This window comes from Ylistrum balloti, unplaced genomic scaffold, assembly GCF_031769215.1.
Source record: "Ylistrum balloti isolate Yb309-2 unplaced genomic scaffold, AGI_CSIRO_Ybal_v1 Utg370670, whole genome shotgun sequence".
NCBI classification, from domain to species: domain Eukaryota; kingdom Metazoa; phylum Mollusca; class Bivalvia; order Pectinida; family Pectinidae; genus Ylistrum; species Ylistrum balloti.
Window position 1 is genome coordinate 413444 of NW_026782405.1, and position 18808 is coordinate 432251.

The 18808-nt window shown below is 36.6% G+C and overlaps 1 protein-coding gene across 1 annotated transcript; it reads right to left on the reverse strand.

Annotated features, from left to right (window-relative positions):
- Positions 1-363: 363 nt before the first annotated feature.
- On the reverse strand, positions 364-17397 carry LOC132557437 (TATA-binding protein-associated factor 2N-like). The gene is made up of 5 exons (XM_060221923.1): positions 16888-17397; positions 16391-16481; positions 15079-15187; positions 12645-12770; positions 364-397 (listed from the first exon to the last, which is right to left on the reverse strand). The coding sequence occupies exons 1-5, from the start codon at positions 17395-17397 to the stop codon at positions 364-366; spliced, it is 870 nt and encodes a 289-aa protein (XP_060077906.1).
- Positions 17398-18808: the final 1411 nt, after the last annotated feature.

The following is an 18808-nucleotide window of genomic DNA, read 5'->3' on the forward strand; positions in this document are numbered from 1 at the left end:
GCGCATTTTAATATGATTTAATTTGATGGAATACTTATTAATATTTCTTAATTATGTGGTGGAATATTTTGTTTTGTTTTGATGTGATATAACATTATTTTTTGTTTTGATGTGATATAACATTATCTTTTGTTTTGTTGGCGTGAAGTATTTTCTTTTGTTTTGATGTAGTGGAACATTTCTTTTGTTTTGATGGTTTTTAGTAGTCGATATACCATGTGAACAATTTGACTTAACATAAAACATTGTGTACAGTACAATTGACAACAATATATATATGTAGATATATATAGAAGTTTAATCTAATTAATTACACCCATTGTTATGTGAAACAAACACTGAGATAATGTTGACACTATTCAATTAGCCAATAACAGAGATCCCGCCTGTTTCGTACCTGCAACAGAAATGTGAAAGTCAGTATAACATAGAAACATCCCACAAAATTAAAATAATAAAGTCAGGTAATTTTTAAATAAACATTTACTTTATGTTTTCTGATATATTTTAAATGAGATATTTAATCACTTGTTCAACGCCCCCTGAAAAAGCCTGTTAGGCTCCTTAACTAAAAACACATGGAAAGCTATTCATGTACTATCCAGAGCGTGTTTAAGCGTGTTAAGGACATGGATACATAGGCTGGTCCATTTCTCTGAGGAACACCAACCTCCGCCGGTTGTTGGAGTAAAACACACTTCGTATTTAGTAATTAAGAAGCCTTTTGAATAAAGAGTAGTTATGATGCATAACTTAGTTGATAATTTACATCGCCCACGTTCTAGACTTGGTTATATGAAGACGATTGCTCAGGGAGTCACACAAACATTGCGTAATCACAAAATAAATGACCTACTGAAATAAGAGATAGTTATATGATAGGTCAGGAGTGTAATCAATAACGGTAGATAGTCAAACCCATACAAACTGAAACTTGTTCACGTTGTATTCAACTACCTCATTGTTTTTAGAGTGAAGTTTGTCTAGTTGAATGCTTCGAATTTATCTTCTTTAAATATAAGAATTAGACGAGAGAAAAAATTCAAAAAAATGTAAAGAGTTTAAAGGTAATGATTAAAAGACTCTAATATTGCCCTTTGTACGGATAATATCATTGAAAGCTAAGACCGTTGCTCGTCTTTGCTTAAAATATTTTTGACGAAACCGCGAAAATTTGATCCGGTAAAATTATAGAGTTTGTTTCCGATTAAGATTTACTTCAAATTTTCATTTTTCGTTTCATTTTTATTTTTTCATTAATAAAAATCTAGGTTTGGATATTTCTTAGATCCCCTTAAATCCTTTATCTATGCCTGTCCTAACAGCGCTGAAACAGAAAATTGTACAAAACACACACAAGTGAATACGACCGTTTTAATCATTCAGAGTTAGGTACAATAGAGCCCAGCAATGAATTAAACTACATCATACACCAATTTTGTTCTTCTAGGACTCGTCAGTGATGCTACATCATACACCAATTTTGTTCTTCTAAGACTCGTCAGTGATGTTACATCATACACCAATTTTGTCCTTCTAGGACTCGTCAGTGATGCTACATCATACACCAATTTTGTTCTTCTAGGACTCGTCAGTGATGTTACATCATACACCAATTTTGTCCTTCTAGGACTCGTCAGTGATGCTACATCATACACCAATTTTGTTCTTCTAGGACTCGTCAGTGATGCTACATCATACACCAATTTTGTCTTTCTAGGACTCGTCAGTGACGCTACATCATACACCAATTTTGTCCTTCTAGGACTCGTCAGTGATGCTACATCATACACCAATTTTGTTCTTCTAGGACTCGTCAGTGATGTTACATCATACATCAATTTTGTTCTTCTAGGACTCGTCAGTGATGCTTCATCATACACCAATTTTGTCCTTCTAGGACTCGTCAGTGATGCTACATCATACACCAATTTTGTCCTTCTAGGACTCGTCAGTGATGCTACATCATACACCAATTTTGTTCTTCTAGGACTCGTCAGTGATGCTACATCATACAGCTGTTTTGTCCTTCTAGGAGTCGTCAGTGATGCTACATCATACACCAATTTTGTCTTTCTAGGACTCGTCAGTGATGTTACATCATACACCAATTTTGTTCTTCTAGGACTCGTCAGTGATGCTAATGGCATCTAGACTAGAAGGTGCAGCAGTCCCATAATTAAATAATTTTCGTCATTTTATTTTATATTAGATAAATAGAACAGTGTCTAGTACATGTGTATATTCTGAACAGTGCCAATATTCGAATGAACGTAGTCTGTAGGTTACTTATATTCAAGCTATCTTGGAAACTTTGTGATTATATTCGACTATATCTAGATGAACTGTATTTTTATATGTAAATGGAATCATTTGTAGTATGTTACCTTTATCACTGTATTATGTAGATATGTAGATGTAAATGGAATCATTTGTAGTATGTTACCTTTATCACTGTGCTATGTAGATGTAAATGGAATCATTTGTAGTATGTTACCTTTATCACTGTATTATGTAGATGTAAATGGAATCATTTGTAGTATGTTACCTTTATCACTGTATTATGTAGATGTAAATGGAATCATTTGTAGTATGTTACCTTTATCACTGTATTATGTAGATGTAAATGGAATCATTTGTAGTATGTTACCTTTATCACTGTATTATGTAGATATGTAGATGTAAATGGAATCATTTGTAGTATGTTACCTTTATCACTGTATTATGTAGATGTAAATGGAATCATTTGTAGTATGTTACCTTTATCACTGTATCATGTAGATGCAAATGGAATCATTTGTAGTCTGTTACCTTTATCACTGTATGTAGATATGTAGATATGTAGATGTAAATGACCTTTATCATTTGTTATGTTACCTTTATCACTGTATTATGTAGATATGTAGATGTAAATGGAATAATTTGTAGTCTGTTACCTTTATCACTGTGTTATGTAGATATGTAGATGTAAATGGAATCATTTGTAGTCTGTTACCCTTATCACTGTATTATGTAGATATGTAGATGTAAATGGAATCATTTGTAGTCTGTTACCTTTATCACTGTGTTATGTAGATATGTAGATGTAAATGGAATCATTTGTAGTCTGTTACCTTTATCACTGTGTTATGTAGATATGTAGATGTAAATGGAATCATTTGTAGTATGTTACCTTTATCACTGTATTATGTAGATGTAAATGGAATCATTTGTAGTCTGTTACCTTTATCACTGTGTTATGTAGATATGTAGATGTAAATGGAATCATTTGTAGTCTGTTACCTTTATCACTGTATTATGTAGATATGTAGATGTAAATGGAATCATTTGTAGTCTGTTATCTTTATCACTGTGTTATGTAGATATGTAGATGTAAATGGAATCATTTGTAGTCTGTTACCTTTATCACTGTGTTATGTAGATATGTAGATGTAAATTATCTGTATATGTAGATGTAAATGGAATCTGTTACCTTTATCACTGTGTTATGTAGATATGTAGATGTAAATGGAATCATTTGTAGTATGTTACCTTTATCACTGTATTATGTAGATGTAAATGGAATCATTTGTAGTATGTTACCTTTATCACTGTGTTATGTAGATATGTAGATGTAAATGGAATCATTTGTAGTCTGTTACCTTTATCACTGTGTTATGTAGATATGTAGATGTAAATGGAATCATTTGTAGTATGTTACCTTTATCACTGTCATTTGTTATGTTACCTTTATCACTGATATGTAGATGTAAATGGAATCATTTGTAGTATGTTACCTTTATCACTGTATTATGTAGATGTAAATGAATCATTTGTAGTATGTTACCTTTATCACTGTATTATGTAGATGTAAATGGAATCATTTGTAGTATGTTACCTTTATCACTGTATTATGTAGATGTAAATGGAATCATTTGTAGTATGTTACCTTTATCACTGTATTATGTAGATGTAAATGGAATCATTTGTAGTCTGTTACCTTTATCACTGTATTATGTAGATGTAAATGGAATCATTTGTAGTATGTTACCTTTATCACTGTATTATGTGATGTAAATGGAATCATTTGTAGTATGTTACCTTTATCACTGTATGTAGATGTAAATGGAATCATTTGTAGTCTGTTACCTTTATCACTGTATTATGTAGATATGTAGATGTAAATGGAATCATTTGTAGTATGTTACCTTTATCACTGTATTATGTAGATGTAAATGGAATCATTTGTAGTATGTTACCTTTATCACTGTATTATGTAGATGTAAATGGAATCATTTGTAGTATGTTACCTTTATCACTGTATTATGTAGATGTAAATGGAATCATTTGTAGTATGTTACCTTTATCACTGTATTATGTAGATGTAAATGGAATCATTTGTAGTATGTTACCTTTATCACTGTATTATTATGTAGATGTAAATGGAATCATTTGTAGTCTGTTACCTTTATCACTGTATTATGTAGATATGTAGATGTAAATGGAATCATTTGTAGTATGTTACCTTTATCACTGTATTATGTAGATATGTAGATGTAAATGGAATCATTTGTAGTCTGTTACCCTTATCACTGTATTATGTAGATATGTAGATGTAAATGGAATCATTTGTAGTATGTTACCTTTATCACTGTATTATGTAGATGTAAATGGAATCATTTGTAGTCTGTTACCTTTATCACTGTGTTATGTAGATATGTAGATGTAAATGGAATCATTTGTAGTCTGTTACCTTTATCACTGTGTTATGTAGATATGTAGATGTAAATGGAATCATTTGTAGTATGTTACCTTTATCACTGTGTTATGTAGATATGTAGATGTAAATGGAATCATTTGTAGTATGTTACCTTTATCACTGTGTTATGTAGATATGTAGATGTAAATGGAATCATTTGTAGTCTGTTATCTTTATCACTGTATTATGTAGATATGTAGATGTAAATGGAATCATTTGTAGTATGTTACCTTTATCACTGTATTATGTAGATATGTAGATGTAAATGGAATCATTTGTAGTATGTTACCTTTATCACTGTATTATGTAGATATGTAGATGTAAATGGAATCATTTGTAGTATGTTACCTTTATCACTGTGATATGTAGATGTAAATGGAATCATTTGTAGTCTGTTACCTTTATCACTGTGTTATGTATGTATATGTAGATGTTGGAATCATTTGTAGTCTGTTACCTTTATCACTGTATTATGTAGATATGTAGATGTAAATGGAATCGTTTGTAGTCTGTTACCTTTATCACTGTATTATGTAGATGTAAATGGAATCATTTGTAGTATGTTACCTTTATCACTGTGTTATGTAGATATGTAGATGTAAATGGAATCATTTGTAGTCTGTTACCTTTATCACTGTGTTATGTAGATATGTAGATGTAAATGGAATCATTTGTAGTCTGTTACCTTTATCACTGTATTACGTAGATATGTAGATGTAAATGGAATCATTTGTAGTATGTTACCTTTATCACTGTATTATGTAGATGTAAATGGAATCATTTGTAGTCTGTTACCTTTATCACTGTATTATGTAGATATGTAGATGTAAATGGAATCATTTGTAGTCTGTTACCTTTATCACTGTATTATGTAGATATGTAGATGTAAATGGAATCATTTGTAGTATGTTACCTTTATCACTGTATTATGTAGATGTAAATGGAATCATTTGTAGTATGTTACCTTTATCACTGTGAATTATGTAGATATGTAGATGTAAATGGAATCATTTGTAGTATGTTACCTTTATCACTGTATTATGTAGATGTAAAAGGAATCATTTGTAGTATGTTACCTTTATCACTGTGTTATATAGATATGTAGATGTAAATGGAATCATTTGTAGTATGTTACCTTTATCACTGTTATTATGTAGATGTAAATGGAATCATTTGTAGTATGTTACCTTTATCACTGTATTATAGATATGTAGATGTAAATGGAATCATTTGTAGTCTGTTACCTTTATCACTTTGTTATGTATATGTAGATGTAAATGGAATCATTTGTAGTATGTTACCTTTATCACTGTATTATGTAGATGTAAATGGAATCATTTGTAGTATGTTACCTTTATCACTGTATTATGTAGATGTAAATGGAATCATTTGTAGTCTGTTATCTTTATCACTGTATTATGTAGATATGTAGATGTAAATGGAATCATTTGTAGTATGTTACCTTTATCACTGTATTATGTAGATGTAAATGGAACATTTGTAGTATGTTACCTTTATCACTGTATTATGTAATGTAAATGGAAATTTGTGTATGTTACCTTTAAATGTTATGTAGATGTAAATGGAATCATTTGTAGTATGTTACCTTTATCACTGTACTGATATGTATGTAAATGGAATCATTTGTAGTATGTTACCTTTATCACAAACTATGTAAAGCATCAGTAATGTTAATCATGTAGATTAAATGGAATCATTTGTATAAAATGTTACCTTTAATATGTAGATGTAAATGGAATCATTTGGAATGATACCTTTATCACTGTATTAAGACACACATGTAAATGGAATCATTTTAGTACAAATGTTACCTTTATACTGTATATGTCAAAGATGTAAAAGACACACAAGTGTAGTAGTTACCTTTATCACTGAATTAGATACAGTAGGGTCAAAGATGTACAAAAGGCACACAAGTGAATAGTACCTTTTACTACAAATGTAAGAATGGAATCACAGTATGTTACCTTTATCAAAGATTGTACAAAATGGCACACATTTGAATAGTATGTACCTTTTACTACAAATTAAGAATTAGATACAGTAGGGACAAAATTGTACAAAAGGCACACAAGTGAATAGTACCTTTTACTACAAATTAAGAATTAGATACAGTAGGGACAGAAATTGTAAAAAAAGACACACAAGTGAATAGTACCCTTTACTACAAATTAAGAATTAGATACAGTATGGACAAAGATTGTACAAAAGACACACAAGTGAATAGTACCCTTTACTACAAATTAAGAATTAGATACAGTATGGACAAAGATTGTACAAAAGACACACAAGTGAATAGTACCTTTTACTACAAATTAAGAATTAGATAGAGTAGGGTCAAAGATTGTACAAAAGACACACAAGTGAATAGTACCTTTTACTACAAATTAAGAATTAGATACAGTAGGGTCAAAGATTGTACAAAAGACACACAAGTGAATAGTACCTTTAACTACAAATTAAGAATTAGATACAGTAGGGTCAAAGATTGTACAAAAGACACACAAGTGAATAGTACCTTTAACTACAAATTAAGAATTAGATACAGTAGGGACAAAAATTGTACAAAAGACACACAAGTGAATAGTACCTTTTACTACAAATTAAGAATTAGATACAGTAGGGTCAAAGATTGTACAAAAGGCACACAAGTGAATAGTACCTTTTACTACAAATTAAGAATTAGATACAGTAGGGACAAAGATTGTACAAAAGGCACACAAGTGAATAGTACATTTTACTACAAATTAAGAATTAGATACAGTAGGGACAAAGATTGTACAAAAGACACACAAGTGAATAGTACCTTTTACTACAAATCAAGAATTAGATACAGTAGGATCAAAGACTGTACAAAAGACACACAGGTGAATAGTACCTTTTACTACAAATTAAGAATTAGATACAGTAGGGACAAAGATTGTACAAAAGACACAAGTGAATAGTACCCTTTACTACAAATCAAGAAGTAGATACAGTAGGGACAAAAATTGTACAAAAGACATACAAGTGAATAGTACCTTTTAATACAAATTAAGAATTAGATGCAGTAGGGCCAAAGATTGTACAAAAGACATACAAGTGAATAGTACCTTTTAATACAAATTAAGAATTAGATACAGTAGGGTCAAAGATTGTACAAAAGACACAAATGAATAGTACCTTTTACTACAAATTTAGAATTAGATACAGTAGGGACAAAGATTGTACAAAAGACACAAGTGAATAGTACCTTTTACTACAAATTAAGAATTAGATAGAGTAGGGTCAAAGATTGTACAAAAGACACACAAGTGAATAGTACCTTTTAATACAAATTTAGAATTAGATACAGTAGGGTCAAAGGTTGTACAAAAGACACAAGTGAATAGTACCTTTTACTACAAATTAAGAATTAGATACAGTAGGGTCAAAGATTGTATAAAAGGCACACAAATGAATAGTACCTTTTACTACAACTTAAGAATTAGATACAGTAGGGTCAAAGATTGTACAAAAGACACACAGGTGAATAGTACCTTTTAATACAAAGATTGTACAAAAGACACACAAGTGAATAGTACCTTTAATACAAAGATTGTACAAAAGACACACAAGTGAATAGTACCTTTAATACAAAGATTGTACAAAAGACACACAAGTGAATAGTACCTTTAATACAAAGATTGTACAAAAGACACACAAGTGAATAGTACCTATTAATACAAATATACAGCTGTGTCGTCCTTCCAGGACTCGTCAGTGATAACAAAGGCACCAGTCTAGTATGAATAAGCTGTAAGATGCAGTTTAATTTATTGTTTGGCTCTTCTGTATCTAACTCTAATTTGTAGTAAAAGGTACTATTCACTTGTGTGTCTTTTGTACAATTTTTGTCCCTACTGTATCTAATTCTTAATTTGTATTAAAGGTACTATTCACTTGTGTGTCTTTTGTACATTCTTTGACCCTACTGTATCTAATTCTTAATTTGTAGTAAAAGGTACTATTCACTTGTGTGTCTTTTGTACATTCTTTGACCCTACTGTATCTAATTCTTAAGTTGTAGTAAAAGGTAATTTTCACTTGTGTATCTTTTGTAGAAACTTTGAGTGAGGAAACTAGTGGAAGATTTGTAGTTTTGTTTACCTTTTCCCACTAAAAGACATAAAAAAACAGGTTGCATGCAACAGAAATATAGGTATGATACTGTAAATCCTGGAACGTGCCAGGTCTCTTTGAAACTCGCGACCCAGAGGTGGAGAGCTAGTGATAAAGACGGTCAGTGGCCTACACCACTTAGTGACCGCGGCCAAGAGGTGGAGAGCTAGTGATAAAGACGGTCAGTGGCCTACACCACATAGTGACCGCGGCCAAGAGGTGGAGACCTAGTGATAAAGACGGTCAGTGGCCTACACCACTTAGTTACCGCGGCCAAGAGGTGGAGACCTAGTGATAAAGACGGTCAGTGGCCTACACCACATAGTGACCGCGGCCAAGAGGTGGAGACCTAGTGATAAAGACGGTCAGTGGCCTACACCACATAGTTACCGCGGCCAAGAGGTGGAGACCTAGTGATAAAGACGGTCAGTGGCCTACACCACTTAGTTACCGCGGCCAAGAGGTGGAGACCTAGTGATAAAGACGGTCAGTGGCCTACACCACATAGTTACCGCGGCCAAGAGGTGGAGACCTAGTGATAAAGACGGTCAGTGGCCTACACCACATAGTTACCGCGGCCAAGAGGTGGAGACCTAGTGATAAAGACGGTCAGTGGCCTACACCACTTAGTTACCGCGGCCAAGAGTTGGAGACCTAGTGACGGTCAGACTCCTCAACCACTTAGTCACAGCGGCCAAGAGTTGGAGACCTAGTGACGGTCAGACTCCTCAACCACTTAGTCACCGCGGACAAGAGGTGGAGAGCTAGTGATAAAGACGGTCAGTGGCCTACACCACATAGTCACCGCGGACAAGAGGTGGAGAGCTAGTGGTAAAGACGGTCAGTGGCCTATACCACATAATTACAGCGGCCAAGAGGTGGAGAGCTAGTGATAAAGGCGGTCAGTGGCCTACGCCACATAGTCATCGCGGCCAAGAGGTGGAGACCTAGTGATAAAGACGGTCAGACTCCTCAACCACTTAGGCACCGCGGCCAAGAGCTGGAGAGCTAGTGATAAAGACGGTCAGTGGCCTACACCACATAGTAACCGCGGACAAGAGGTGGAGAGCTAGTAATAAAGACGGTCAGACTCCTTAACCACTTAGTCACCGCGGCCAAGAGGTGGAGGGCTAGTGATAAAGTCGGTCAGTGGCCTACACCACATAGACACCGCGGACAAGAGGTGGAGAGCTAGTGGTAAAGACGGTCAGTGGCCTACACCACTTAGTTACCGCGGCCAAGAGGTGGAGACCTAGTGATAAAGACGGTCAGTGGCCTACACCACATAGTGACCGCGGCCAAGAGGTGGAGACCTAATGATAAAGACGGTCAGTGGCCTACACCACATAGTTACCGCGGCCAAGAGGTGGAGACCTAGTGATAAAGACGGTCAGTGGCCTACACCACTTAGTTACCGCGGCCAAGAGGTGGAGACCTAGTGATAAAGACGGTCAGTGGCCTACACCACATAGTGACCGCGGCCAAGAGGTGGAGACCTAGTGATAAAGACGGTCAGTGGCCTACACCACATAGTTACCGCGGCCAAGAGGTGGAGACCTAGTGATAAAGACGGTCAGTGGCCTACACCACTTAGTTACCGCGGCCAAGAGTCGTAGTCACAGCGGCCAAGAGTTGGAGACCTAGTGACGGTCAGACTCCTCAACCACTTAGTCACCGCGGACAAGAGGTGGAGAGCTAGTGATAAAGACGGTCAGTGGCCTACACCACATAGTCACCGCGGACAAGAGGTGGAGAGCTAGTGGTAAAGACGGTCAGTGGCCTATACCACATAATTACCGCGGCCAAGAGGTGGAGAGCTAGTGATAAAGGCGGTCAGTGGCCTACGCCACATAGTCATCGCGGCCAAGAGGTGGAGACCTAGTGATAAAGACGGTCAGACTCCTCAACCACTTAGGCACCGCGGCCAAGAGCTGGAGAGCTAGTGATAAAGACGGTCAGTGGCCTACACCACATAGTAACCGCGGACAAGAGGTGGAGAGCTAGTAATAAAGACGGTCAGACTCCTTAACCACTTAGTCACCGCGGCCAAGAGGTGGAGGGCTAGTGATAAAGTCGGTCAGTGGCCTACACCACATAGACACCGCGGACAAGAGGTGGAGAGCTAGTGGTAAAGACGGTCAGTGGCCTACACCACTTAGTTACCGCGGCCAAGAGGTGGAGACCTAGTGATAAAGACGGTCAGTGGCCTACACCACATAGTGACCGCGGCCAAGAGGTGGAGACCTAATGATAAAGACGGTCAGAGGTCTACACCACTTAGTCACCGCGGCCAAGAGGTGGAGGGCTAGTGATAAAGACGGTCAGACTCCTCAACCACTTAGTCACCGCGGCCAAGAGGTGGAGACCTAGTGATAAAGACGGTCAGTGGCCTACACCACATAGTGACCGCGGCCAAGAGGTGGAGACCTAGAGATAAAGACGGTCAGTGGCCTACACCACATAGTTACCGCGGCCAAGAGGTGGAGATTTCCTAATGACTAAAGTGGTCAGTGGCCTACACCAAGTTATAGGCGGCCAAGAGTTGGAGACCTAGTGACGGTCAGACTTGTCAACCACTTAGTCACAGCGGCCAAGAGTTGGAGACCTAGTGACGGTAAAAATATAACGTATTAAAAAACCGCGGACAAGAAAGGTGGAGAGCTAGTGATAAAGACGGTCAGTGGCCTACACAGTTAATATATAGTCACCGCGGACAAGAGGTGGAGAGCTAGTGGTAAAGACGGTCAGTGGCCTATACCACATAATTACCGCGGCCAAGAGGTGGAGAGCTAGTGATAAAGGCGGTCAGTGGCCTACACCACATAGTCATCGCGGCCAAGAGGTGGAGACCTGTGATAAAGACTTTTGGCTCAACCACTTAGGCACCGCGGCCAAGAGCTGGAGAGCTAGTGATAAAGACGGTCAGTGGCCTACACCACATAGTGTCGGACAAGATGGAGAGCTTAATAAAGGCGGTCACACTCCTTAACCACTTAGTCACCGCGGCCAAGAGGTGGAGGGCTAGTGATAAAGGCGGTCAGTGGCCTACACCACATAGTCACCGCGGCCAAGAGGTGGAAGTGATAAAGACGGTGACTCCTCAACCACTTAGTCACCGGGTAGAGGTGGACATGATGATAAAGGCGGTCAATGTTTTAACCACTTAGTGTTGATACCGCGGCCAAGAGGTGGAGGGCTAGTGATAAAGGCGGTCAGTGGCCTACACCACATAGTCACCGCGGCCAAGAGGTGGAGGGCTAGAGATAAAGACGGTCAGTGGCCTACACCACTTAGTCACCGCGACCACTGGGATAGTTACCAACAATAGATATTTCAAAGGGATAAAAAGATATTTAAAACAGAAACACATTCAAAATATTAAGACATTAAAAATAGATAGACATTTCAAACTGGAATAACTAAAAATGTTTTAGAATCATCTAGACAATTAAGTACTTATAGGTACGTACTTAAAGATTGTTAAATATTTCAAAAATGCTTTGATTTCGTAAATTGTAAAATATTTGAAAAGGTAAAATATTTGAAATGATATTTAACCATTTTTAACAGGTAAGTGCTAAAAATATAACGTATTAAAAAATGACGTTTAAAAGAAATTTGTATTGAATTCACTCCGAATTGCTTCAGACTTTTAGCAATAAATTGTAGCGGATAAACTCACAAACATCAGTTAATATATATTGATCTTTATACTTCCGAATTGTAAAATACAAAGAGAACTTACGGAGCTTCGCAAATGAAATCTTTCTTTTCCGAGCATCCATGATCATTCCAGTCAAAGCCAAAATCGTATCGTATTTCCAAACAGTGCTCTCCGCCGGCGTTGTCCGGTTGTCCAGGAGCCCAGTTTCTGCCAAAGAATAGAAATTCACATATTTCATGATTCTTTTTTAATAGTTTTTTTTATTTATGATTTTTTTTCTGTTTATCTAAGATTAACTAGACCATGTCAACATTTATCATAAATCATTCATAGTAGATACTACAGGTATTGTACACCTGGAATTTCAACAAGAGAGTTTCAGTGACGCCATCTAGTGAGTATAACTCATATGCTACAAATGTACTAGACCATTTCAAAATGATTTTAAATTGGGCTTTGATATTCAGAAAGACGCGGATAAGTAAAGTTGCAACTTAAACAATATTTTTAATTTCCTGGTATTGTATGGTTGTTTACATGATGAATAATGTTTTAAAAACTGCTTAGTGTTGATATTTAGTAGAATTAATACCGACGGTTTTAGAATTAAAAGTGTATATATGCCTTAAACCTTATCATTAACTCAATAACTGTGTCCATCAATCTATATTTTTTCCTTTTCTGCCTGTGTTTATATGTAAATTATCCTTTGTTGCCTCAAACAAGCAGAACATCGTTAATAAAAAAGGAAATTGACTAAGCAGTGCAAGAATCAACATTGAAGCAATTTCAGCGTTTTTACCGAAAATTCAAAATTCCCATATAAAGCTTTTACACGGCTCTATGGTAATTTTCTCAAAAGAATACATCAGAAAATTGTGGTTAAGTTTCCTATAACAATTGTGCAAGTGTATTAAACTTAAAATGAATTGTTTTGATAACTTAAAATTACAAAATTTCGTATTGAGCAAGTAAATATAAACCGATTACACATTGTAGATAAAGTGACTACCCATTGTAGATAAAGTGACTACACATTGTAGACAAAGTGACTACATTGTAGACAAAGTGACTACACATTGTACATAAAGTGACTACTCATTGTAGATAAAATGACTACACTTTCGGAGATAAAGTGACTACATTGTAGATAAAGTGACTACATTGTAGATAAAGTGACTACACATTGTAGATAAAGTGACTACACATTGTAGATAAAGTGACTACACATTGTAGACAAAGTGACTACATTGTAGACAAAGTGACTACACATTGTAGATAAAGTGACTACACATTGTAGATAAAGTGACTACATTGTAGATAAAGTGACTACATTGTAGATAAAGTGACTACACATTGTAGATAAAGTGACTACACATTGTAGATAAAGTGACTACACATTGTAGATAAAGTGACTACACATTGTAGATAAAGTGACTACATTGTAGATAAAGTGACTACATTGTAGATAAAGTGACTACCCATTGTAGACAAAGTGACTACACATTGTAGACAAAGTGACTACACATTGTAGACAAAGTGACTACACATTGTAGATAAAGTGACTACACATTGTAGACAAAGTGACTACATTGTAGATAAAGTGACTACATTGTAGATAAAGTGACTACATTGTAGATAAAGTGACTACATTGTAGACAAAGTGACTACACATTGTAGATAAAGTGACTACCCATTGTAGATAAAGTGACTACACATTGTAGATAAAGTGACTACACATTGTAGATAAAGTGACTACATTGTAGATAAAGTGACTACACATTGTAGATAAAATGACTACACATTGTAGATAAAGTGACTACACATTGTAGATAAAGTGACTACATTGTAGATAAAGTGACTACACATTGTAGACAAAATGACTACATTGTAGATAAAGTGACTACATTGTAGATAAAGTGACTAAATTGTAGATAAAGTGACTACATTGTAGATAAAGTGACTACACATTGTAGATAAAGTGACTACACATTGTAGATAAAGTGACTACACATTGTAGATAAAGTGACTACATTGTAGATAAAGTGACTACACATTGTAGATAACATGACTACATTGTAGATAAAGTGACTACACATTGTAGATAAAGTGACTACACATTGTAGACAAAGTGACTACATTGTAGATAAAGTGACTACTCATTGTAGATAAAGTGACTACATTGTAGATAAAGTGACTACATTGTAGATAAAATGACTACACATTGTAGATAAAGTGACTACGCATTGTAGATAAAGTGACTACACATTGTAGATAAAGTAACAGTACATTGTAGATAAAGTAACAGTACATTGTAGATAAAGAGACTACTATGTAGATAGGTAACTGTACATTATAGATAAAGCGATCACACATTGTATCGAACGTGATCGTAACCCCTTGGAGTATATATTGACTATGTAGTGCATGGTTTCTCATCGCTCTCCCGGAATCGCAAGTAATGCACACACGCATTTGGAATCATGTATGTATTTTACTAATAAACTCGTCTTACGTGTAACCATCGATCAGTTGTGACTCTCCCCTTTCTCCTGCCCAGCGCCACTCTCCTTCTGTCAGAAGGTCGACCCCATCTGTCCAGAACACTTCCTCTCCGACGCTTCCTGTTGAAATGTCGAAACACGAAGATTAAAAAAACCCAATATTGACAGAAGAAAGAAGATTTATGAAAAATAAATAACTAGATAAATGTGTTTTCAGAAGGGGGCATGGGGGTGGGGGTGGGGGGCATGGGGGTGGGGTAGGGGTATTTTTCAATGAAAAAAGGTATGGAGGTATTGTCACCGGAAAGACACGGGGACATTCGTTTTCTTCTAGGACAAGATGGCCACAACATAGCGGCATATGATTGGTTGAAATTTCACCTTTCCGGTTAAATGCGGTCTCTGATTGGTCAAAATTTGACAAAGCATTAGATAACTTTGGATTACCATGTTTGTATACGTATGTAAGTGAGGTTTTACACCAGAAACACGATGTCGACATTTGTTTTCCGACTACTTTGTAGTGGCTACTGATTCCTTCAAATATAGATGTTGTCCTATTTTAAAGAAAATTGGTGTAAATGTTTAGTCTGATGCCAGTTACACAACGGTGGAGTTCATTTTCTGATTCAAGAGAATACTAAAGGTCTTTTTCTTATCCGACAAAATGACTGCCCGACAGAGACGTCTAATGTGGCGAACTTCAAAAGGTGGGATGTTTGAGGGACAAATGTAACGTCTTCGTTACAAAAGTACAAACAGCGATTGAAGACTATTTTTTCGAAAACGTTACAATTCCGTCCATTTGTCGTATAGGGCGACGTCGTCAAGACTCAGCTGTTTGTGTTCTTTGCTTGTATAAAGGAAATATTTTTGAGAACTTGTGTATGTTAAAGATAATCATGAAATTATCAGCCACTTGTTACATTCTGTCGATATCACAGTAACATTATGTGTTGTGTTTCTTTAAATATGTTTTCCTGTTGTCCTTCAGTAAAGTTACAACTGACTGAAACAAACAGCAATCAATGGTAGTTTGAATTTCCTAAACATCACGAGTTTGATCTAATTGAAATATATTTTGATACTTCAAAGTCTTATCTAAAAATGCTTCATTGTAAAACGACGAGGTAATATCGACCTACGAAATTATAGACCATGTTATGTAAATGTCCTGAGTACGTGACAAGGTCTAAATAAACGACAGGCGTGTAATTTGACAGAGGCATATTGCTGGAATAGTTGTACTGCGTCATCGCATGACAAAGTTAGATCAATTGAAATTGACATGTTCTCAAACCAATATAAAATAGACTTTTGTACCGTGAAGGCGCTTCAGGATTCCTTCGATGACGGCCTCCTCTGCAGCAGAATCAACTTGTAGAAGATCTGCTTCATACAACTGGCATATTTCCTGGAACGAAATTAAATGTATTTATTAATGGAAGTTTGGAAGAAATTTACAGATAAAAAAGTCATTTTTAATCAGTCACGAGGGAGATTATTAATATTTCTACCTCCCCTTCTCTCCTCCCCTCCTTGTCCTTTCCTCCTTCTTATCTTCCTCCCTTTCTCCCCTTTCTTTCCCATCCCCTTACCTCCTTTCCTCTCTTTTCCTGCTTCTTCTCCTATCCCCTCCTCTCTTTCCCTCCTCTCTTCCCCTTCTCCTCCACTCTCCTCCTTTTCCTCCCCTCCTCTCTTCCCCTCCTTCTACTTCTACCATTCTTCTCCTCCGCTCCCCTCCTTCTACTCCCCTCCTCTCTTCCCCTCCTTCTACTTCTACCATTCTTCTCCTCCCCTCCCATACTACTCCTCCCTACTTTCTTCCCTTTCTTCTCCTCCCCTCCTTCTCCTCCGCTCCCTCCCTCCTCCTCCGCTCCCTCCCTCTTCCTCCGCCCCCCTCGATCTCCTCCTCTCTCCTTCTCTTTTCCCTCCTTCTCCTCCCCTCCTTCTTCTCCGCTCCCCTCCTTCTCCTCCCCTCCTCTCTTCCCCTCCTTCTCCTCCCCTCCTTCTCCCCCGCTCCCTCCCTCCTCCTCCGCTCCCTCCCTCTTCTTCCGCCCCCCTCGATCTCCTCCTCTCTCCTCCTCTTTTCCCTCCTTCTCCTCCCCTCCTCTCTTTCCCTCCTTCTCCTCCCCTCCTTCTCCTCCGCTCCCCCCCTTCTCCTCCCCTCCTTCTCCTCCGCTCCCTCCTTCTCCTCCCCTCCTTCTCCCCCGCTCCCCTCGATCTCTTCCTTGCCCGCCCCTCCTTCTTCTCCCCTTTTCCTCCTCTCTTCCCCTCCACAATTTGTTTTTTATGATTTTATTCCACTGGTCGGAAACAGCTATAGTCATCATAATCCTTCTAGGACCTGGCCATGATAATGACCAGTTGATGAATAAACTGAAGGATACCAGTGTGTTAGAATCAAGAGATCGAGCTCTATCAGGTTTTATATTTACATAATTATATACAAGTTTCCGTCCTTATTGCAACAATTATATATTTGAGATACGTGGGATTGTCTGTACCGGTTTACAGATCGATATATCATTATTCACTATAAAATGATTTCACACCACTAGTCATAGAATGACAGATATCTTCAATATATGATTCACTTTTTTATTTTCCTAATTATCGGGAACTGTTACTGCCTTCAGCCACTAATCACGTGTTTTCCTATGTGTATTCAGTTCGGATTTTCCTCGTTTTCATTTACCTTTGCATCGATCCAACTGACGTGTTCAGCAAATACTTTATAGCACCGATATCCATGTCGCTCAAATCCTTCCGGACAGCTCAGGACCTCTGTCATTGTAAAAAGACACACAAGTGAATAGTACCTTTTACTACAAATTAAGAATTAGATACAGTAGGGTCAAAGATTGTACAAAAGACACACAAGTAAATAGTACCTTTTACTACAAATTTAGAATTAGATACAGTAGGGTCAAAGATTGTACAAAAGACACACAAGTGAATAGTACCTTTTACTACAAATTAAGAATTAGATACGGTAGGGACAAAGATTGTACAAAAGACACACAGGTGAATAGTACCTTTTACTACAAATTAAGAATTAGATACAGTAGGGTCAAAGATTGTACAAAAGACACACAAGTGATTAGTACCTTTTATTAAAAAAAAAACATTAATTTTATTGAGCAAATTTTACAAATATGAAATATGCAGCCTTATTATAACATTACTATATAAAACTTTAAAAGAATTATGTTTGTTGATAATTCTAGTTGTTCAGTAACTACGGCTAAAAATGATATTCTTTTATAAAAAGAATTGTATTCTTTACCACACCTCGAGAACCTGGGTGCAATCACCTTAAATCCTTTTATCACGAACTATTTGATTCTACCATATCATCAGTGAACTTCACCCCTTTTGTCACCATCACTCAGGCCCGGGTGTGTAGGCAAGGGTCATTACTTTGAATAATTTCAAATTTAACTGAATAGGAACAAAGAGAATAAGACCACGGAGAGTCGTGAATAAGTACATTGAGAATAAGACCACGGAGAGTCGTGAATAAGTACATTGAGAATAAGACCACGGAGAGTCGTGAATAAGTACATTGAGAATAAGAAGAGTCGTGAATAAGTACATTGAGAATAAGACCACGGAGAGTCGTGAATAAGTACATGGAGAATAAGACCACGGAGAGTCGTGAATAAGTACATTGAGAATAAGACCACGGAGAGTCGTGAATAAGTACATTGAGAATAAGACCACGGAGAGTCGTGAATA